Source organism: Apus apus, chromosome 12 (assembly GCF_020740795.1).
Source record: "Apus apus isolate bApuApu2 chromosome 12, bApuApu2.pri.cur, whole genome shotgun sequence".
In the NCBI taxonomy this organism is placed as follows: Eukaryota; Metazoa; Chordata; class Aves; order Apodiformes; family Apodidae; genus Apus; species Apus apus.
Window position 1 is genome coordinate 17,401,248 of NC_067293.1, and position 24,161 is coordinate 17,425,408.

Sequence of the window (24,161 nt, forward strand, 5' to 3'; positions counted from 1 at the left end):
AGCAGCACAGACTGAGCCTGTGTTGATGATGCCAGTGCCTTCTACCCAGTGTTATTCCAGCCAGTCAGGCCAGAACATTCATCATGAGTCTCCTTCTGAGCTGTGGTTTGCAAATGCCCATTCAGGGAAAAAAACAAAAAGTTGGTAATTTGGCATTCCCTACTTTACCTTTCTCCAGTGAACTGTGGAACTCATAATGACTTCCAACAACCTGACACTTTGGAAACTTTCCATCATTTACAGGAAAACTCTAGACTGACTGTATTCATGCCAACAGAGAAGTCTTTTGTTACTACAAATATATTTAATTTAAAATGTCTGTATTCTAACATAATTAAAACAATCCTTCACCAAGACTTCCCAAAAAATTAATGAAGATGACTGTTAGGAAAACAGGAGAAATACTGGAGGAAACCGATCTGACGCTGGCAGAGCAAAGCTTACAAAATTAAAGACTGCAAGAATCTGAAATGGATTTCTGGTTTTGTTTCCCATGCACAAAAACAGGTGTTCAGAGCTCCCACGCTCAGCATTACTTACCTGCATTAGAATTGAGCTCTTCATTTTCTGATTCTGTCCCATTTTGACTTCCACTTCCATGAAGGCTATTCATCGCCATCAGCTTCATTTTTTGTAACTTCATGGCTTCTGCCATGGCAGCTGCTGTCAGACCTGGGAAAATATGAATAAATAAGCCATAATAAATTTATAAATACAATCTGGGACTGAAAACTATAAAGAACAAAACAATTCCTTTTTGTGAGAATAAGCCACATAAATGCAATAATCATTCTTAGTCCAGTAATGAAACATTCTGAGCACTGTATTTTCAGTGCACCATTCTAAGACTGTTTTGGGTTTTTTTTAATTCTTTCATGTTTCTTCTTATTATTTTTTTTCACATGTGTAGCATAAAGAAATATTTACTTAATGGTAATGCTTTTGATTATACTTTTAAATATAATTTCCTGTCACTTTGATCATTTTGTCACTTTGATCACTTTCTGGTTGACTTATTTAGCTGCTATAAAATTTCCAAGTACACTAGGAAGACACAGTATTCCTCAATTTCAACAGCTCAAAGCCAATTAACGTGGACAAGCCAATCCTGAACTATTATATTAAATTACATAGCCAAATATGATTTTGTCTTTTTCTGAAGTCTGTTGGTTTAGATTGACATGATTGTTACTGGAAAATATTACATTGGAAACATTAGAAAAGTACAAGTGGGTAATTACAAACTTGATCTCACCTTTAAAAGACCATTAAGACCAGCACAAATTTACAGAATTAAGGGGGGTTAGTTGTAATCAAGTGACCAAAAATAAATTTCTAACAATAAAAGATAGTGCTAGGGTACAAGCTACCATAATTACATTAAGACTCCCCATATAATTTTTAGTAAGAGTAAACTTTTTAAGGTTTATCATTTTGACTTGGTCAGTAAGTAAGAGAACAGATTTTCTTTCAGACAGTATCAAATTACTTTTACTCTGGGCAAGATGTGGCTAAAGATATCTGAAGTTCATCTATCTTGCATGATAATACAGGGGATAAAGCCATGTAACCAAAAAGACCTTTACAGGTGTAACTTTAGTCATTCAGTTATGAATTAAATGGGTTTATTGTCTTCCTCCCTGTGTAGTATTACTTGCTTTTGTCATTTGCTAAAAAGCAAGATAAATGCTATCTTGTCATTGACTGTGCAGTAGTTCCACAAAAGCACTGAGCTGCACTGACCACAAAACCCATGGGTTTTGGTGGTGGTGCATGTTGTATCACTCCACAAAGATATCATACATCAAAACTGAATGAAATAATCTGCTGTTTCTGCAAAGTACTGCTAACTGAGAGATTAGATACTGATTAAAGTGAACTAATAATTTTCACATCCCATAATGCCAGACATCCATAAACTAAAATACTTTCTTTTAAAAGCTGCTATGAATTTGACATTTAGATTAGCTCTGCTGATCCTGTAATAGGCTTCACAAAAGTTCTGATTATTTTAATCTAACTTAAGTAAGCAAGCAATCAATAGACTGAGACTGCACAGAGGAGGGACATGTATTATCACATATGGATGCAGCAATTCAGGTAACTTCAGCAAAGGAAGCCCTGAGTAACAGCAATAAATTGGAGGCCACAGGTTATGAGATGGAGTTACATGGGTCCTCTTCTCTCCAGACCATCCAGCCTCCTCCTTCCATCCTGCCTAAGAGCCTCTCAACATTCACAAAAGCAAAGGGCAATTACAGACTCCTATACTCCCAAAGCCCTGATGTCAGATCTAACAAATACTACCTACAATAATTGGTCACTAACTTTCCTGTTTTGTCATTGATGCATTAATATTGATTTAATTATTATGATACTAAATACAAACTTGTAAGTCTAGAAAAAATCATCAACAATCTCCTAGGCCGTTTATTGAGTCCTCACTTCATACAGAAGATTACTGTACCATAACATTTATTCACTTTCGTATTTTAAAAATATTTTTTCTCTAAAATCCTTTTAAGTTCTTTTGCAAATGCTACAGGGTTTTTTTGAAGCAGATATAAAATCCTAATGTTTAAACTCCTCTCTTTACAAATTCTCTGGGTGACATCACTCACACTTGACCCACTGAAGAATCCATCTTCAATGATGAAACTGTTCTCCACATTTTACAGAAGATGAAATAGTCTATAAACTTTACTACTGCCCCCCCACCTCCTCGCAGGGAAAGGCATTCGGAATACTCTTTGAGTGTACTAAATTTTGTTTTCAAGAAGTTCAAAAAGCAAGCACCAGCACAAACCCCTCTGAGGAATTCAGTGTTTTCAGTATTTCCAGGAACCTGTATTGCCTGCCTACCCGCACTTTTTTCCTCCTTATCCCAACCAATTCCAACTTTTGAGGCACAGCCATCATTGGAGCACCCTCAGAACTTGTACACACAGTCTACTCTTTTCACTTTATGCTTCTAATTAATTTGTGAGGAATTTGCATTAACTTTAAAGGTTACAAAAACAGAGTCTGAACATGGCAGTTTTTATCATAACATCATTTCTGTTTACCCAAATAGGTATAGATGAACCAATGCTCCAGTAAATATTTTCATCTGGGTCAGTATTTACACATATTTTGATACTATAAGTCATAAAACTTTACTCCATTTAAACATACCAAAAAGTAACTATTCATAAGGAGATAAACAGTGAATGGAAAGTGAATTCAGGCTAAATAAAACACTCAAGAGAAAAGACAAAACATTATTCAGGGCACTGTATCAAAACAAAACCACAAAGCAAACAAATACAAACCACCAAAACCACCACCAAAACCCTGCTCTTGAACACTTCTATTAGAAGCAGGATGAAGACAGAAAGGGTATGAAGGAACAAATAGAAAAGAATCAACACAGTCCTAAAACTACCACGATGCCGCCTGCAGAAATTAAAGGTAATTATTACCAGGCATCTTTGAGCTCCCTAACCAGACACAGCTGCCATAAGGACAACAGCCAAAAAACAGTGATGTATCAGAAATCTATGCTGTGCCATCTGCCACCCCAAAGTCACTCTACTTCAGCATGAGAAATTTAAAGAGTATTGCAGGGTCTTAACGTAGCAAGCACTACAGCCCAGAGAGCCTGAGCAGCCAGGCATCAACCTGAAGCAGACACAGCCAATACTACCTCTAAGATAAGTATCAGCAAAGTCTCTAATACTCTCAGTCACTTATTCCCAACCTTTATAATTTCTTACTTGACTTTTGATAGCAGTAAGAGGCCCAGAATCTGACTGTATGAGGCACTTGAAAAAGAGTGTACTAGTTCTTCAGCACTTCTGAAAGCTAATAAAATTGACGTTAAGGCAAATGGTTTCAGCAGTAAGGGTGTGCTACTGATGGAAATGATAGAGGAAGAGGTACAGCAATCACCCATTGGCATCATCTTCAATTAAGGCTACTGCTGTGGCTAACGTTACTGAACCTGCTATTTAATTTAACTATTAATAACTCATCTCTACAATTGACTCAGCTCTGGCTAGCTGTGGCAAGGAGGGCTGTTCTTCAACTGAGTTACCTAAAGATCTACAAAGAACTGAAGAACCATGGCCATCCTCTCGGATGAATCATTAGCAGCAGCAGGATCTCACTTAGGAGTACTGCACTTTGAAAAATGTACTGGAAAACTGCTGTAATGTATACATCTATCCCTCTGCTCTCACCCTAAAAAATGATCACTAGAAGAAGCAACATGCTGGACTACATACTTCAAAAGCTTCTGTGTTTTTTTTTCTCTCAATTTACATCTTAAATTCCCCTTCCTTCAGTCATCTTCTGCCAGCTGTGATTAATCACTAAACATCCAGGAAATAAACTAGGCACCACTTCCTATCCAACACATCCGACCTTTACAATACTAACAATAACAACCAAACACAAGTCTCACCACAGTTGGAATTATTTGTTTTCAGAACTGCTGGCGACCATGTGGCCAGTGGGGCCAGTCCTGCTGACTGGAGCCCACAAGCCACCAGTTGCCTTGGCTGAAAGAGCAGCTCCTTGAGGATCTGGTGGGACCTGCACAAGCCATGTCAGTGGGAATGCAGGAATCTGGGAACCAGGTTCTGGGTCAGCTCCCTCTCACTCTGCACCTTGATTACAACAGCAGAGCAGATTGTGGTGGGGTGTGCTCAGGTACACCTGCATCGTGCATATGGCAAAACAACCAACTGCCATTAGTGATCTGCATTCTGCAATTACAGTTTTGTCAGGACACTGTGTACTCTCCCTTTGACAAGGCTGCACAGCTCTGCTGTACAACACACACGTTTAGCCCTGAAACCACCCTTCAAGGACACGCAAACCAGCACACTTTATGCTCAGGTTGCACTGAAGTAAAATTCTGCAATTGCAATTCTGAGTCACAGTTAAAATATACCTAAGCACCAAATGGTTTTCAAATCAAAGCTTTTGATCCAAATTAGGCCCATACTCTGCTTATTCAACACGGCAGGTCACATTGTTCTGGGGAAGACCTGCTGCTTGTGGGGTGTTGGAGATGCAATACGTCTGAACATACTGTGAGGCTTGGTTCCTTCTGAGAGGGCTGGACCCACTGACCACGTCCTCTGCTCCTAAAGCCAAGGTACTTGGCTGGAGTACTTGAGGGTGTGAAGACCAGAGAGGTTTCTTCACCCCTTGTATGCACCCTATTAAAGTTAGTGGTTAATTGTTTACTCAAACAACCCATATGCAGAAAAAGATTACTGAAGATTATTTCTCTGTGAAGTCTCAGGAATTATTTCAACAACAACAACAACAAAGCAGTTTTACTGCATGGCCCAAAGATCACAACTCAAGGTTGTTTGTTGTGTGACCCCCTCAGGGCTGGGATCCCATTACAGGGCTGTGCCAAACCCACCCACCTTCCTGAGCACCAGGCAACAAGGGGACAATGTCTCTTGCCTCAAGTAAACATCACAATTTACTTCTTACCAAGTACCTTCTTGGAGACCCTTAAGAAACTAAAACTCCCATTACATTCCCACACTGAGTGTCTTGCATGCAAGTGAGTCCTCTATGTTTAACTAATGTCTGCTTGTTGAAAATTGGACTTGGATGGTGCATACAAGGACTCTGAGCATTTTAAGGTGACTCTCAGTATCTGCTAATCTTGTGCTCTAAGTACAGCTACTTTCTCAGTTCCCTGTTTAGTTAAGACTGTGTCCCTCCTTCATATTAGTTTGAAAGCTTTTCCGTCAGAACTGTGAACAAGTAAATTAACTAAAGGAGAACTATGAGTAATCAAATCTTGAGGTTTGCAATTAATTAAATGAAATGGTGAGTCAGCAAACTAAAGAACAATCTTATATTAAAACAAAACATTTAATTAAATTAATAGTCAACACATTCCAATTAATAATATTCAAAAGGAAAATGAAAACCAGCTTAGCCTTGCCATATTATTTCAGTCTAACAGTCAAAAGCATTGTACACTGGCTTGTTTGCTATTTGCACTTAAAGCTGCTATGGGTCAAGTATCATGTGCTAAAACAGGAATAATGAAACATCTGGTAGTATGAAATGTTAATATCAGATCCCATATTGCAAACAGTGAAAACAATTCTGGAACATCCAATACATTAGGCCTTGGAAGGCTGAAAAGGATATGCCTTCTTCCCCGTTTTCTTCAATAAGGAAATTAATAAATACATTTAATGTACTGTGTTTTCAGAATGCCTGCAAGAATTTACTAATTAATTAAAACATTCACATTAGAAAGTAGAGGCTTCTCTGTAGCTGAAACAAATGAGTTGTGTTTAACGATAAGCTGGCAAGTAAAACCCAGCTACTAACATGAAGGACAGTGAAACCAAATTACTGACTAAGAACATTAAAATGACCAAAGTGTCTGAGCAGTTTGCAGACTGGTCTGAACACCAAAGTCTTATCATTGCAGATTTGTTGCATTTCTGTAAGCTGGCTCAATTAGAATCTCTAGGAAACTTTTTGGACTAGTGCATGTTCTGTTTTCAATGGCTATTCAAAGATATCTTGGTTACCATTTCAGATGGATCACAGTAATCCATCAAGGTGAAATATTTGAGAGACTGTAATGAAAGAACTCGGTGAGTAATTGGCCACTGCAGGCAGAGGATGTGATTTCAGCCCAAGTACCACAGCACAAAGCTTTATCATGGGCTTAGTTGTGTGAGTATTCACCCAGGCCCTGGAGGATGCTGTGGGGCCCAGACTGAAATCCATGCTACATCCATTTGACATTGCCATGCTGAAATGTAGTCAATAGCCAAGAAATGTATTACAATACTTGAGTTTCCTTCATCTGTTCTACTATCTGCAGCCAGTCATTCTTATTTTACAACCATATATAAAAAATATGTTCTCTCCCATTTTCCAACAGGAAAGCATCCCAAACAGCAAAAACTCGTTTTAGAGTAGAAAATTTGGAAGTCTTTGTACAGTATTTATCCTGTTACGTGTCTGAAGTGAAAGAGAAAACAGACTAATTCTCTAAACACAGTTAATTAAAATTCAGAGACTACTGAAGGTCCTTAGCAAAACATTCCAGACAATAGTAAAAATTTTTGAGTGTCCTAATTTTTAAACACCAACACTTTAACACGTCAAAATACTACACTATGGCAAAGGAACCTTATTGAGGAAGGTAAAAACCCCAAGCAGGTATTACAAATATTTGTCAGGAATTGTGAGAATATAATCTGCCCCAGAGAAGCTCCAGTCAGCTTGTTTTTGCAGTGAGCTGGCACACAGCCTTTACTTGAGAGACTTTGTTCTTTGCCTTTCCACAGCCCCCGAACATTCCTGACGCAGCCCCCACCTCTGGAGCAGATAGCCAGGGACAGGCACACCAATAGGTCTCTTCATCACACAACCCTGCTGCCCCCCAGGTCAATCGATTCCCTATCAGCAACCAAGCACTTAGGCTGGGGAAAATACCAGTCTGTGATCATGTCATTTAAAGACTTTGTCAAATGCCCAAGGGACCAGTTAGGGTCACACAAATGTTTCTGAATTTTGATGGCTTGATTTTGCAATCCTAGTGATTTTTGTTTAACACTCTGTGCTTGCTCAACTCCTTTTAATTCTAAAATATAATTTCATGCAACAGTTGACGTGACCATCAGCAAGATTAAAACCTTTACACACCAAGAGGTCCCTGACATTCCATGGAATAACTCACAGAAGTAACAGGTTGTCATTCCCTAATTTCACACATATTTAGACAGGAGCAAAAGTCCTGATACCTACAAATTCATGTTCACTTTAAAATACAGTGAGAGTTGGCTTTTCAGATGCTTTCTATTCTGCCTCTATTCTTCAGGCTTTGCACCCCAGTTATAACCTCAGTGTTTTGTATAGCCTGGTCTTACCTTTCCTGATACCCATCAGAAAGATTGGAAACATTTATTAATATTTTCCTTCAGGTCTCTGTACCTGAGATATTTCATATTCTCAATCCACATGACGATACAATGACCAAAGACCTGTCAGATTTCTTGTTTAAACCCAACAGGCTCAGTTTGCAGTATATAGAATTTCAATCCCAAACTTGTGCTAAAATCTATGTGAGCATGAGCACTCAGGTTCAAGCTGATGCTCAAGCAATACTCAACCACATATTTTACAGAACACTTTTCTCCAAAAAGGTAGCTGGCATCTTGCAACAAATAAAACTGCAGCTTACCTTATTGGAGGGAAACAGAAAAATCGAAACTACAAAGAGCACTGAGGGGGTTACTTTATTTTTTTCCCCTTCACTCTTAGTGTGTCTCATGAGAATTGATTAATTTTGTGACATTTTCTGCTCTTTTTTACAATCCATGCCATGAGAATGATTTGTCAAGACTGTAATGTGCAATACTTTTAGTATGCTGCATTACTGTGACCTTTACCTTCTTCTGTATATTTGATTGACTGACCACTCCACTTTTCATCTCCAGGTTTCTGAAGATGGAAGCACACATGAGGCAGATGCATCAGCCATTGAATTATTGTTGAAAAGCCCACAATCACTTTATACAGGTAATTTGTGTGTTCTTCTGTGCATACCTAAAGCAATTTTGCTCAGGTAACTGCAAATTTGCAACATGAAATGGAAACTCTTCCAGTAGGTGGTGTACTTAAAAAGTGGTATCATACACCAAAAGAGTGACAAATTAATGCATTAGGACTCAGATCTCAGCAAGGATAAGTTAGCCTGATGTTCGTAATCATCCAAATTCTCAAATTATCCACTTGTGCTTTCATAATGCTGCCATGAAATAAAGGTTACAGTTCTTTGAGGTAAGAGCTTGAAAAATTAATAACTAAGCAAGTTATATTACCTCCTTAAGAATACAATATCATTTCCATTTATAGCAATACAATCTTAACCGCAAATTGCTAAATATTGAGAGGCCATAGGAAAATACAAAGTTGGTTACCATCAGCACCAAAATGAAAACAGACCTTAGACACTGACCCCACAACCTGCAGAGCAAGGATGTTTTGGTAACTTCAGTAACTCAGAACCAGGACAAAGAAGGACACTGGCACGTGTTAGCACCTGACTGGCGCTGTGCACCGTTATCTGACCTCCTGGCCCAGGTGGGCAAGCTCAGATTTACTTTAGCCAGATCCAAAAGATCCTGGCCTGTCCCACAGCCTGGAAAGCTCACACAGCGTCAAGGCCCTGGATGCACTAACAGGGTTTAATGGCCACCTTCTCTTGGGCTTCAGAGCTCACTGCATTTGCTTCTGATTGCAGGACGTAGCTAACTATTTTAGAATACATTTGGGTTCACAGGAATCTACAATTATGTTATAAAGACAATTAAATCTAATAGCCCTCATAGTCACCATGGACATTCTGTAACTTTTCTATAATCACAGAAGTCAGTCATGGTGTACGTGCTGCCATCTGGAATTTGAATTAGCTGTTTCTATTTTTCTTTCCTCCATGTTCACTCCTTTCCCACTGAATCAGTTTCTCTGGATTTAAAGCACTTGTCCATGAGCAAAAACTGCTTAAGTTTTTGGAGGTCCTTTCAGTTAAGTGCCAAAAAGTCTGAAAGCTTATCTAGAGTTGGCACAAATCTCTCGAGTTTATAAAATTAATTGGGCTGGAAGGTCTTCTGAGAATAAGGATATCTTTGTGAGTGATTTCAAGCTACTTCCTACTAGTGACTGGAAAATACAAGTATCAGTATTTTTTGTATCAGATGGTACAGCTCAGCTATGTCCCAGCTGTCTCAAAGCACAATTTTAGGAATGGTACATTTCAAGGGTTTTAAGTGAAAACTGAGTTCCATTAATCCATCACTCCACAGGTTTTCAGCTGAAGCCTCAAAACACTGTCAAGATGGGCACTGCTGTTAGAGGCTGGATTGCTAAAATATTACCCATGCTAAGCCCTGTTCACCTACAGCTGACCCAGCCTCCCTGAGGCTCTGGGCTTTCAGGGATTGTGCTGCACAGATCCCTTACCCAGCCCCTTCTAGTGGTAAAGAGGAGAAATGTTACTTCAATCTTTCCTCAGTTTTTTTCACACTGAATTGAAACCAAGCAAGAAATAATTTCACATTGGTACTCACCAAGCTACAAGCAGCAGCAGTGAGCTCCCTTGACTCAAGACAGCAACTGCACCATAGACCATAGATTTGCATTGCTTGCAAATCAACAGCACCAACATTGTGAAAAATAAACTGTTTTCCACTGGCTTGTGCTGGCTAGAAGGAGGGAAACAATTTGTGTTCATCAAACTAGCTTAAGCTGCAGGCACAGAGAAAGTACTCAGCCAAGGATACAGTTCTGCTGCCCTCATAGGGAGCGTGATCCCATATTTTTGCAGCAATCCCTCTGCAACAAATTTAGTATCAGCAGGATTGTTTGCAAAGGTTAGATTCTTCTTACCAAAATGACTGGGAATCAGCTGGGGTAGTCACTAGTGCTAGCTCAGACAGTAGAATTTAAGCCAGGTTCCTCTGCCTAAACAGCTTCATAAAATCATCCCCTATTTCTTCCACATAAGCGATTTTTCAAGATCTCTGCCAGAATAGTAACTGAATGCTATAACACAGCTACCACTGCTCTTAAGTTACTTAAGGCTGAGAAATTTGTGGCCAGTTTGTAAAAAGGACAAAAATATTGTGTTTATTTGAAGCACTACAACCTAAGCAATGAAAAGCGGAAGCCCAGACACTCCTCTCCAAATGGCATCTAATTAATGTAAGCTCAAAAGACACAAGTCCAAAAGCAGCATCACTTCAAAACATAAATTCATGGAATATTCTTCTGAGATCTAAAATTACTTCCCAATTTTGGCTGTTGAATGAAAACTAAATATTAGTGCTTTAAGATAATTTGAAATACCACAGCTTATTCACACTGGAAAATATCTTTGGGTGGTATCAGGACAGACTAGTAAAGCAGTAATGCCTCTGGTAAGACAGGAAAACAGCTTAGTGAGAATTCAGGAAATCTATCAGTGGCACTGGCCCCAAGCAATCTCCAGCTTTAAGGTAGAACCAACTACACTTAAAATCACTATCAATTTGACAAAAGACGCAGAAGGTAGTGCAGAAACATGACTTAAATTTTCATGAAATAGCTGACTCACAATTTTCCCAAACGAATTTTCTATTAATTGTTCCATGTAAAATAAAGAAGCACATGGGGGAGCAAGGACTAGACTATAGGTCTCCATCTCAAATGAAAACTCTCCCTGCTGCTACATTATGAGCTCTCTGTGTCACTTTTGGCAAAACAAAACCTGTCAGGTTTATTTCCCTTTTTTAATTCAGGGTGTGGAAAAACACTTCCATTCCAGTTATAACAGTCATCAGGCATGTAGCTTTTGCCACAAAGTCCTTTTTATCAGTATTGACTATTTTAAGTAGGGTTCTATGGTGAGTTGGCACGAGTGGTGTGTCATAGCATGTACGTGCCACGTACTTCCTCTAAGAACAAAATGAGATATTTTAGATTATTTTTATTTCAGCAGGGTTTGCACAGCAATCCAATTGGCTGTACTTGGGAAACAACAAGCTTTCATGTAACTTTCCAGTACATTTCTGTAGGCAAGAGCAACCACATCAGGCAGCAAATGCTGCAACAAGCACTTCCTTGGCTCAAAGCTGAGTTGCTGCTTTGGGCACCTTCTGCAAATAGGTGATGGATATGTGAATTTCTAATACTGCCAAGAAACAAGAGCAGGCTTCCTACAGGCTGGAGAAACCAGATTTAACTTCTAGCTATGTTTAGACCACAGGTAAAGAAACACAAACAGCTGTACTTTCCTCTGGGGCATAAATTAATGACTATTGATCACACAACCAGAGAGTGTATGGAACATGATTAGAGGAGTGTGTACCTTAACTTTTTCTTTTTTTTAAGCATTTTTTTACTTCTGGCTGTTCTGACCTCCCTGTTTTTAAGTTACTTTCAACAGAGTTTTTGATGAAGCCTATTCATGCACATTCACTTACACAAATAACACAGGAGACAAATAATTTAGTCCCAATAGGTTAATATCTTCTTTGTTTATGAAGTTACGCCAGAATAGCCATTTCCATTTTATGCCATGCAAGGTAAAGAACATTTTTCAAAGCTGAGACACTGACTGGAAGCTTATTTTACTGTTCCGGGTGGTGAGTAAAAATAACAGGTAGAAGATGAACTACACCATTTTTAAAATCTTAAAGGATGTGTCTCTACTCATTGGTCAAGCTGAATTAACTTGCAGCCCCCAAGCCAAATGCAGGCTCAAGGAGGAGAGGAATAATTTAGTCACTGAACTGAAACACTCAGTAATCTAAAAATATGCAAATATTCTCTTTGCCCTTGCAAATCTTTACAGATAAACTCTACTGGTCTTTCCTCCTGAGTTTGCATCAGCATAGCAGTTTCATTCCTTCTAAAACTATGGCATCAAACATTTTTAGCTTAGGTTTTGTCCAAGACTTCAGTAGTCAAAGTATATTCAGATCTCCAAATAGGTTCAGATTTTTTTAATTCAAATTAATTAATTAAACTTTAAAATAAAAATATGTTCAATATAAATGATGTCCAAGATATATTGAACATTTTTTTTGCCAATTCAGAAAAATACTGCAGGTATATATTCACCTTGCTTCTCCAGAAGTCTGCATTATATAAGTAACACCTTGCAAGTATTCATTTTAAAATTATTATGCTCTGCAGTCCTCAGCCATTTCTGAATATTAACATTGTAATTTTACAGCTATCTTTTTCGAGCTGAGAGGCTAAAGTCTACTTTAGAGCTTTTTCCCCACATCGATTAATTTGTAATAATATATACTCAACCTATCTAGGTAATATTCCAAGGTGCTTCCAGTAAGCATTTAACTCTGGTTTTAGAAGTTTAATATGTGATTCATCTGTCAATTTAATACTTTATTAGAAAGACATTTCTGTTTCTTCTATATATAGCTTTTAAATGAATTTTTTTCAGTATTTATCTACTATATCCTTTAATTGAGATTTCACTAACATTGGCACCACATTGGTAAGAGTAGGTTTAACAGGAGAGTTCTTGTGGATTAAATAATTGAGCTGTTTGCTATGTGAAATATAAGTCTTAACTGTAATTTTATTCCTCTGGATAGTTTTAGGAACAAGCCTGCATTTAGGAAAGACTACTCACTTCACTGAAGCTGAGAAGTGAATGTGAGACAGTTAGGCTGCCCTAATGTGTAGGAACTTGGAGATGACCAAGAAACATCTTTAGAATTCTATTCTGGAAACACAGGATGTAATATCCACAATCCCATCTATCCTTATTTCTCTCAAAAAGCCACTAAGCTGCTCATACTTGAGAAGAAAATTAACCTTTTTACTGATTAATCACTAGGCAGCTTTGACTGGTGTAGAGAAAATTGTATTACAAATGAACAGCTACCTGTTATCAAATTACAAGGCATTTTCATCAAAGGACCAAAAAATGCAGCACGCTGACCAGTTAACATGTTTCCACTGACCTGAGGGGATTTTTCCAGTTAACAGCTTCTGAAGAATGCATCCTTTTGATTCTTGTCTCTGACACAAAAATGATTGTCCCATTTAACCACTGTTCTATCACATACATCAGAGAATCCTATTTACTCACACACTAGTGGAACATTAAAACACAATAGTGTGATTGTCTCTGGAAGAAAATTTTAAAGATTGACTTTTTTTTTTTCCTTTTTTGTAAAAAAGGGAGTAAGATCAAAAGCTAACTTTAATAGATGTTTGACTAAGGTCATACTCCTAGGAAATGGAACACTGAAGATGAAAGAGAACAAATAGATTTAGCTTTTGATCCCAGCCAAATGCATTTGGCATTGTTTAGCTTTTATGAAATACTTCAACTTTAGGCCATATCATGACTAAAATGAATTGGTTGAAGTCCCAGGGTTTTAATAGTTCAGTAAGGCTTTAACATGTATCAACACTTGGAAAAAACTTAAGTATTTTACTAGATTTTTTCCTTATTGGAATGAAGTCATGTCAAACCTGGCTATTGTTGCTAATGCTAGATATCTATAAACCATTTTAAGAACATATTTTCCTAACCACAGGAAAATGCAGGAGTTATCCACTAGTGCTGTTAAACGAGCACCACTGGCATCCCTAGTACAAAACTGTAGGGGAAAGTGTAGAGGACTGAAAAGTTATCAAAATTATTCCAGTAAAACAAATAACTGTCCCTAGCCAAGAGTGTGTATTAAATAATTTTACCAAATTATTTCACAGTTCTAATCCTCCTGAAAAGTATTTTGGACATTCAAATCTGTAAATTAAACATTAGTAGGGGAGGTATGTACAACAATCTTCAAATTCTTACTTCAAAATTCCTTCAGTAATAATAGTATTTGCTACTGAAGACAACTTGGCTAAGGAAAATTACGGTAACACTCACTAAAGCAATATGCTTAAATTATTACTAGTAGAAAAAATTAGTTATCATTATCCATTGGAAGCACTACAAAAACCTATAAACCACTTAGTGGGATACACTGTCAAAATGTACAGTTGTTTCATCAGCCCAGAGAGCACAGCCCTCTGATGAAGATCCATGATGGCAGGAAAGGCCATAGCCCCATGCTTCAAACTGCCTTTTTCAAGTCAAGGATTTGTGGGTTTATACCATTAAATACATTACAGGAGAAAATATTTTATCTGTCTTATGCAAAAATTTGGTTGTAGGTACTATACAGGAATTATACACATCAGAAGAATTTCTGGATCTTAGTTTCAGATTATTATATTATGTTACTATATTAAAACAATTATAAAGAACTGATAAAGAGCTAAAAAAACAGAAATATATAAGGTCAGGTATTTATCATAATTAAAGGATGATAAACACAAAAACATATCTGACCACAAACTTCAAAAGTAACTGAGGGAAGGAAAAGGGGACTTCCCATACACTTCTCCACTCATCACAATACCTTTCAAAACAAAACGGCACAATAAGCTTCAGCCATTTGCTCTCCAACATCTAGCCACAAATTTAACCACATGAACCAGTAATTCATTCATTTGTTCCTTATACTGTTTATCCCTTAAAAAGCAAAAAATATCACAGCCTTCCCCCTCTGTTTTGTTGTTGCGGGTTTTTTTGTTGGTTTGGTTGTTGTTGATTTTTTTTAAAATGGCATAGTTTTTTACTCCTTTTATATTATTTTATGTACCAAATTTCTGCTGCTGAGGCAATACAGATGATTTGCTGAACCCACCTGAACACTGAAGATCTCTGCAGGCCAGAAAACCCAATAAATTTAGCTCTGACTCTCCCAGGTACAGAACACCTGAACCCAGCAATATTTTAACTAGGTCCTACTCAAGTATTACAAATATGCACCTCTCTTTATGCACTAAACCTGCCAGCAAGACCCTGCCATCTATCACAAATAAACCTTTTGTTTTTCCTCAGCACCTCAATTATTTCTGTTGGTTATCACAGAAAGACTTAACACCGACAGCCAAACTGGAACCTCATCATTCATATTCTACCCAACTTCAAATGCAAGCCAGTATTGATCTATACTACTGCAAACCTGATGCTTAAAAATCCCTGCCTTAAAACAGAGGGATCAGAAATTGAGAGGAAAAAAAAATTATAAAATGACAGCTAATTTTTAACCCAATATAGAAAAGCTATTCAGAGAACTATGATAATATTTTGTTTTCAAGGACATTGAAAACCCATTGAGGACAGAAGGCACCACAGCAAGCTGGGCATCAGCTTCAGTGCCACCACGTGCATTTCAGTGAGGCTGTGTGCCCACCTCCTGTCTCTCTGGAGGCAACAGAGAAGTCAGATGTGGAATAATCAGCAGACAAGAAATGAAAAATATGGGACAGTCACTGCTGGAGCCTCTGCCTGCTGCATGAGGATATAGCCAAACCTCTGTATGCCACAGCAACCCCGGAGTGAGGGGGGAAAGGGACAGATTTATTGGACCTACTTGTCAGTTGAGAGGAGCTTGAAGATAAGCTCAGGAAAGCATATATACATGTTTTTATTCTCAACAGCTTCTGTTGATCAAGAAACAGCAGACAACATAGAATCCATTTCCTGTTTTCTCTTCTTAGTTAAATTTCTTCAGACATTGAAAACTTTCTATTCTTGAAGCTAGCATTATTTTCACTTCTCTGCCCTTAAGACAGTAAGTCTACAGAACTCAAACATACAGATTTCCTTTCTTTTTGAGAGCTGGATGCTTGCTACTCTGCAGCCCTTGTTTTTTTTGAAGGATACAAGAAGTTTACAACATTAATTATACCCCACATTTAGTCATCAGCACAATAGGTCTTGGTCTCATTCTTTTCACTGTCTACCAGCACAAACCTACATGTGCTGTTTCATACATTTCCTGGAGAAGGTGTAAGTTTATCTGCAGGTTCAACTGTGGAATTTATTGCTGGAATTTCTAAAGAAAGAAGCTCAAAACCAGAAAGGACTAATTTATATAGAATGCACAGAAATTTGCTGAATGACAGAGAGAAATTTAGAATTAAACTAATTAGTAGAATACTACAAAAATATTTCAGATTTATGGTAAACAAGATTCTCTCTTGAGTCTTCCAACTGTTCTGCTGGTAGGCTCAAGTTTCAAAATACCCTGCTTGTTAATCAATGAAGTAAATAAATTCTCCATTGTCTACTGTGTCTGGTTCTGTGCAAGAAAAGAATAAATACACAAGAATATAAAGCAAAAATTAAGCAAAATAGTGATTAATTTGGAAGTTAGTTAGAATATAAAAGGACCAGCCTTGTCTGTTGGTACATATCATAAGACTGATTTATATTACAAACACTGAACTATGGAGATATATGCTTATATATCACATTTTATAAGAGGCATCATGGGATTGCACCATCTGCTATGGAGACATCAATAACTGCACCTTTTAAAAAATAACAGCTAGAAACCAAGCATTAACATTATGAGGTTTTGTTTTCTTTTTAAATACAGAGGCGGGGGGGGGGGAGAATCAATAGAAATAGCAGGACAGGAAGGTGTAAGAGAACTAAACCCAAGCCTTGCCAGCCACAGCCACTCCTCACAGGTGGCACAGGAGTCCCAAGTGTTCCCATACCAGTGAGTCTGGTGCAGGAACAGGCAAGGACAGACACAAGTACTGTGCTGCTCTTTTATTCATGCTTGACATAAAATGCTAGTCTTCTTAAGAGTAATTTGAATTAGGTATCACAGACAAAAAAGACTTCATTAAAATAAAATACATTAACTAGCTCCCCCAATTAAAATATCCCATAAAACTGTTTTCTCCTAGATAATGTAAAATCTAGTAGAACATATGCTGCTGTATTTTGCTTGTTTATTTCTGGAAGAAATCCCCAACACTGAAAAGACACACACTCACACTATACGCATGTCTAGACAGGGACTGAATTTGATTTTCAGGATCTCCAGTCTCAATAGCACTCAAAGCTGTGCTGATGAACTAGAACTGTAGCCAACGAATTTCACTGCTATCTTGGGTGCTGAGCAGTAACACCTCTATAAACTACACCCTTCAATATCTGTGCCACAATGATGCATGTGTGACCAAAGCACACACAAACTTTTTGCCAGCTCTTCAGACAGCACATCTGACTGGAAGCCTTCAAGCTCCCCAGCCTCAAGAAGCAGGACCAAGTCCCACCAGTGCCCGCGAGAAAAAGGGCTTTTTTATCCAACATCTGTGAAGCCCTTTAGGCCGAGCAGAGGCAGGAAGAGCCAGCATATGTGCCAAGTTTGTATGCAACCTTTGTTGCCACAAGCAAAACATTATAAGACTATAAAAATACAATCTGTAAGCACTTCAACATACATCGATGTTGTTATTTAGTATAAACCATATTTAAGGGACTGCACTGTGGATTCAGAGAGTAAACAAGTTCTGATAAGTAAATGCAGGCTCCTAACTTGGAAATGCCCTGAATAATTGTAACCATGGTAAAGAGACATACTCCTATGTATGTACTAATAAAAGTAGATCTTATTCTTTGTCACACCTGTGATAGGTTGACAGATTTACTGATGCTAGGGTTACTTAATTTTGTCCAGAAGAATAAACATTTTTGGGTTTGAGCAAAACTCTCTTCAGGAAATTAGTTTTCCCTTCCTGAAACAGCTCAAAGTATGATGACCATAACAGCACCAATAATGTGACAAAATAATATGGTAAACCACTGTAGAAATAACAAATCTACTATGAATAATTCCCACCAGAAAACTTGGAAATGGGACAACCTACTGTCTGTTCTTGTTTTCTTTAGTCAAAACTAAAATATGAGAAGAGCTGTACAAGTGGATTTCAATTGGCTTTGGTCACAACTTCCAGTTGCACTCACTCACTAATGACTAAATTTCTGTCTTCCATTCTTCTCTTTCCTATTTGGCCAAACTGAACAGAAGGCAAAGATGTCTGTTGTCCCCTGACACATTAGCATTCATTATGGAGAAAAGTAAATGAGAACTACTTCATCTTCACAGTGCTATCTGAAGACATTAACATCTAATAACAATATTAAAGTCACATTACAGATCTTTAGACTGTGGCAGTAATAATGCCGTCTAGTTTAATAAAAATGCACATTAAAACAAATATTTTTGGCTATGCACTTTAAGACTTGGCAAACAACATTATTACCAAGTTGCAGAGACCTCAGGAAAGTGAGAACCACATTTTGAGAGAGTAGCACTGTTGCAGCTACTGCAGCTTGTTCCCTTCTCCTTGCCTATTCATACTCCCTTAGAGAGAAATACAAGTTATTTTATCAGGATTTCTCATGCTAATAATCACAAAAAAGAAACACACACAAATTAATAACGTATCTCTATATCAGTAATAAAGTAAATAATCCTAATAAAAAAAGAGCTTAGGAATTCTGCACATCTCCTGGAAACGTTACCCACAGCACAGCCAGTACATTGCTGATTTCTCAGATCTTCCTTGCCAAATTTTCATTGGAATTCTACAAGAGCAACCAACTAAGAGAGAGTTTTTTATGCAATTCAGCAAATTGTAATAAAATAATGGTTCTTTAACCAAGAAAGTAATCTTTGAAGCAGGAGTCTTTCACATCAAAGGTTTCTGGCCAAAACAAACTGGCACTGATGATTTGTTACCAAATCATCTGGCACCATTAGAAGTTCTCTGGATACAGTGACATGTTTCACAAAGCAATTTACTGGTGAGTACATTTGAAAGTTAGTAAATAATCTTTATGGCTGTAAGAGCTGCCCTTTTAATTTGCTAAGGAGTTTAGAAATGTATCATACCAAGCTCTTGCTGGGTTACATTTACAAAATTGAGTGTCAGCTTCAAAGTTTTGGGAGCTCTAACGGTCAAACACAAACACGTTCATTTGCAAGGCTGCAGGCACAGCATTAGCCAATGAGATATTCATTAATTAAGCTGTTCACCAAAAGAAAGAAATAAAACAAGCACATTTTTGCTCTTGGCTTCACAGAAAGTGCAATCAGCATTTTCAGATTGCAAGGTAGTCTCTCTTTATGTTTGTTTTTGGCTGACTGATGACATTCCCTCGCCAATAACGTGTTACTGCTTGCTCTTTTTTTCAGAAATTGCTAATTTGAAATAATTGAAATGCTTCTAGATAGTTTTCCAGCACTCCCTTAACAGCACATGCAACACTCGGGAGACGGAATTCCCTTAAATTTATGTTATAAAGTCTGTGGCTCCTATTTACCCCTTCCTCCCCAGCTGCTCTCCTGGTGTGCCGTGCTGGGAGCCAGTGGCAGATGACACACTAGGTAATACCAATTACCAGTGATGGCAGATGAGGGGAGCTGGTACAAAGAAAAATGTCTTCTATTTTGAAATTTCTGCTCTTTATCTTTCTTGGAGAGATCATTCCTGTCGGCCTAGACTTGGGTATTTGATGAATGGGTCAGCAGCTAGATTCTGTATGAGTAAATGAGTAAGATGCATATCTCATCCCTCAAACCATAATGAAAACTTTTACAAGATTGGATCCACGCATTGAGATGACCTAAGAATATGTTCCTGGGCTTTTACATATTACAACTTAGTTATCAAGTGACAGCATGAAGACAAACCAGCAGTAACCATTCCTGAAAGCTGAGAAAGTAACTTACAGGTGGGTGGTGTTACTATATACAGATATTTAATATTAAATGAAACAAACACCCTACATAAAACAATACTAAGACAAACTTTTCTCACTGTTTGTTCCAGTCATCTTTTTGATGATAACTGCCCACTAAAACATGAAGCTTCATAGATAGAAAAACCTTCCAAATTGCCAAGTTGCTATGTCCTATAATTTTTTCTTAATTATCATGCAACGAGACCACAGAATGAACCTATAGGAAATATCCATATAAATCTGAAAGTAAAGGATCATATTATTTATGCTTACGTACCTGCACACATACCCAGACCTCTGTATTGGATCTTATTTCTCTGAACTTCAGTCCTACTTATAAAATTAAACCTACTAGCACACTCTTTACAGAGAAAAAAACCAAACAACCCACCAATGAGAAAGCCACACAGAACTATGGCAAAACCTGTTTAAAATCCTTTGGATAAAGAAGTGTACTACTGAAAAACAGATCTTTTGCCAGAGATAAAGATATCCTGGGGTCCCTCTGCACAGACACAAAGGGTCTCAGCATCTCCCACTAGAGCTGTCCTCACATAAGCTCTGAATCAGGAGACTGACCTTCCACAGATGTTACTCTTCTCTCCTTGAAAACCTGTCCCAATGGACCAGGACAGGCATGAAGCCAATCCTTGCACACCCTGGCCCGCACATTCAAATTCTAGTTACCCTGAAGGATGCAGAGCTCCTCTTCATAACCTGGGAAAAGGACGAAGGTGGCCCTTAAAAACCTCTCTTCTTAAAGCTGTAGAATAAGCTACCTCCCAGAAGTTTCACAAAAATAAAAAAGTACTTCAAAAATTCTTGGTCAGTTTTTTATAGACCTCTAGAAGCTGCTAGTTGATGACTTAGCAACATGAACTAAAAACTATTCAGGAAAAACATTCACTTTCTTTGCTCAACCCACGTCGCATTTGCTCAAGCTTCTGTTTCCTCAGCAAAGCCATTAACTGATAAATGGTATTTAGCAGGTAGAGATTCATTCCTTCCTTCCCTCTTTCATGATGGAAAAAGATTGAATTTTCTTTCAATTATTAAAAGCTAAGAATAATGATACCCTATAGAAGGTGAAAAAGTACAACAAAAAATATATATCAACTGTTACAGTCTGGAAAATGAAATACAAAAATATGATGAAGAATATCCACAATCAGCACATAATTTATTGATTGCCCTTTCTCAAATGAAGGGCCATCAGCTAGTTTAAAAGTAAAATTATGTGCTAAAATAACAGCAGAGAGAGATAAAAATTATGAGGGTCACGCAAGGGGAAAAAGATGTATTTTCAGCAAAGATTTTTAAATGAGATGGAGAGTCAATGAGGCAGAGAAATACAGGAAAGCCCTTCTGTGCCAGAAAGAATTGCAGAAAAGCAGGTTATTTTAGCATTAGTTGGGAAATGTTGAGTGGCAGCATGGGAAAGAAAACTAAAAATGCAAAGTAGACACTCCTGAAATAAACTGCTGTAATCCAGCTTTTTAGAATGTGTATTAATTACATAACCATAATGGAAATTATCTGAAAGGCCAGATAAACTGGGTAGAAGAAAATAAATTACTTGATAAAAATGTGCTAACAAGTTATATCACTGTAAATATTATCTTAAATGGTATATAAACGATTAATTACATCACCTAGCTCTCCCTTGAACAACCAGTGTTGAATCCTCATTCCCATGGCCAATCCAAATCCCTGCCTGCACTGCTTGGAGCTGTGCTTGACATCAACTTTTGTTACCAACACTACTGATGTCATTTCTCTTTCTATGCCAGGGAGCTGCACTTTCCCAGTCACTAGGTACATCTGCTACCAGCTCACTCAATGCAGGATCTAGCCAGGAAAAAAGGCAACAAGAAAAACTGCAAGCACTTGAGCATGCACATCAAGTTGAATGGATTTGCAGCAACAGGCAAAGTTTGTTAAAAGGTCAACTTTCAACAGCACATATAAACAAATACTGGGACAATTTACCAGGGCACAGGATGAATTCTCCATCACTTGAATCTGTGAGCTGGGACTGGTTGTGCTGCTATTTCAGCAGGCATTTTATTTCTGAGAAATCCATCAAAGCCCCCAAAGGAAGTTTCTCAAGTACATCAATACTGTATACAAATGTTTTAGGTGACAGCAGAGAACCAAAACCACTCACCCTTGTTAATAACCAATAGAATAAAATAATGCCATTCATTTCTTATTGCAAGTATCAGTATTTATATTATAAAATAGCTCATCTAATTTCATGCACTTAAGTTAAATTGTGATTACAGTGTATGAAGTTATCCTTACTCTGACATCCCTAAATCAGTGACAATGGAAAAGTGCTAAGAACACATCACAAAAGCCAACAAGGGAGTCTACCTGAGAGTCAGAAACCAGACTAGAAAAATTGGCAAGACTTAAATAAAATTCAAGTTCCCTAGTGACAGACTGTCCTGATTAAGCAAGAGCAAAGCAAAATACTGATCAGAAAATACTATCCTTGGTTCAAACAAGAAAACATAATAAAACATATTTCTCCTGTGTTTATAGAGATGAATGCTTGTATATATGCTTGTGTATGTGCCTGCATGAGTGTGTATATATATGAATGTATAAAATTTGATCCTTGATTTTAGCCCCACAAAAAGAGGAGAAGAAATAGACTTCAATATATTTGAGGTCAAAAGAGTCACACTGAATTTATGATCCCAGTATATTCCAGGTCAAGTGCTCCAAATTTCGTATTTCATTTGAGTAAGAGAGAAAATACGAACACTGCACCCACAATGGCTTGTGGACCTGTTCCTAACCTGTATCCTACAGTGTCCCCAGTGCATTTATTAGCCAGGACTAGCTGCAACAGAATAACCAAGGTTTACAGAAGGTAGACCTGGTTATTAGAACTAGGGACAGCAATTAGACTTGCTTCTTTCTATTGACATTGCACCTTCAGTCTGTTTAGCAATATACATGATTGTTGCAGTTTGCAGATTCCATGTTACATCTTTAATTGTGGGCGTTTAGCAGACTGCCTCTTATTACTAAGACACTGCTGACTTTTATTGTCAAAGTGGCCACAGGACAAGGCTAATAATTACTAGCACCAGAAGCAGCTTGTGGTTTTGTATTACATTGAGGCAAATTACACTGGAATTAGAGTGGATTACTTTTATCAAATGGGGAATAAGCTGTTAATTAACTCCCCGCTGTAGCAATCTTTTTCTGAGCTTGCAACTGTTATTAGCTCTAGATTAAACTGTTGAATTAATTTCCCACTTACTTACTATTTCAAGAGTTTTTAATTTACCTGGCAGCAGTTTTAATGGGAAATTGTATTACTGAGCATAAATTGTTTTTGGGAAGGGTAAACAGTTTGTGATAATATTTATTAAGTTGTTTTGTTTGAGCAAAAATATAATTGCAGTTTTAATTAGTGCATGGTTGTTGGAGTATCAGGTTTGAGATTACATTATGGCACTCTGAGAAAACAATGGCCCAGGTAATCCCAGCATTTATAACTGCTAGCAAAGAGAAAAGCTCTGTCAACACTGCTCCGAGCTGTGTACACACGTATGTGCTCACATGCCCACCACACACACAGCAGCACATCCAGAGAAACCCCAGAGCTGTGTGCTCTGCAGAGCCAACACAGCACTGCCCCTGGGGCTCAGCCAAGGCCTGTGGAGCACTGCTCTGTGCCTGTGTGGGCATCTGGGTATAAACCCATGAGAGAAACATGACCATAACATCACAGCATTTTGAGTATGAGAAGTGCACACATCTGAGTTTTCATAGTTAAAATGTGAAAAGTTCAGATCTTTTATCAGAGCAAAACTTGCTTTAGATACACACTACTTTCTAGCCCTGCTACTGTTTTGTCACCAGCAAGCCTAAGAGATGGCACTAAGTCATTAGAAGAAAATACTTACAAGATAGCAAGAAGGCAAAACAATTAATCCACCACAATAAACTGCTATATATATAATTTACTTTG

At 37.8% G+C, this 24,161-nt stretch overlaps 1 protein-coding gene across 4 annotated transcripts in view; it reads right to left on the bottom strand.

Annotated features, from left to right (window-relative positions):
• The window catches only part of DACH2 (dachshund family transcription factor 2), a 284,957-nt gene that overhangs the window by 93,701 nt on the left and 167,095 nt on the right, over positions 1-24,161 (bottom strand). For all 4 annotated transcript variants that reach the window (XM_051630492.1, XM_051630493.1, XM_051630491.1 and 1 more), the window contains one exon: positions 541-672. In XM_051630492.1, coding sequence (XP_051486452.1) covers positions 541-672 — 132 coding nt within the window. The remainder of the gene's footprint in view (positions 1-540; positions 673-24,161) is intronic.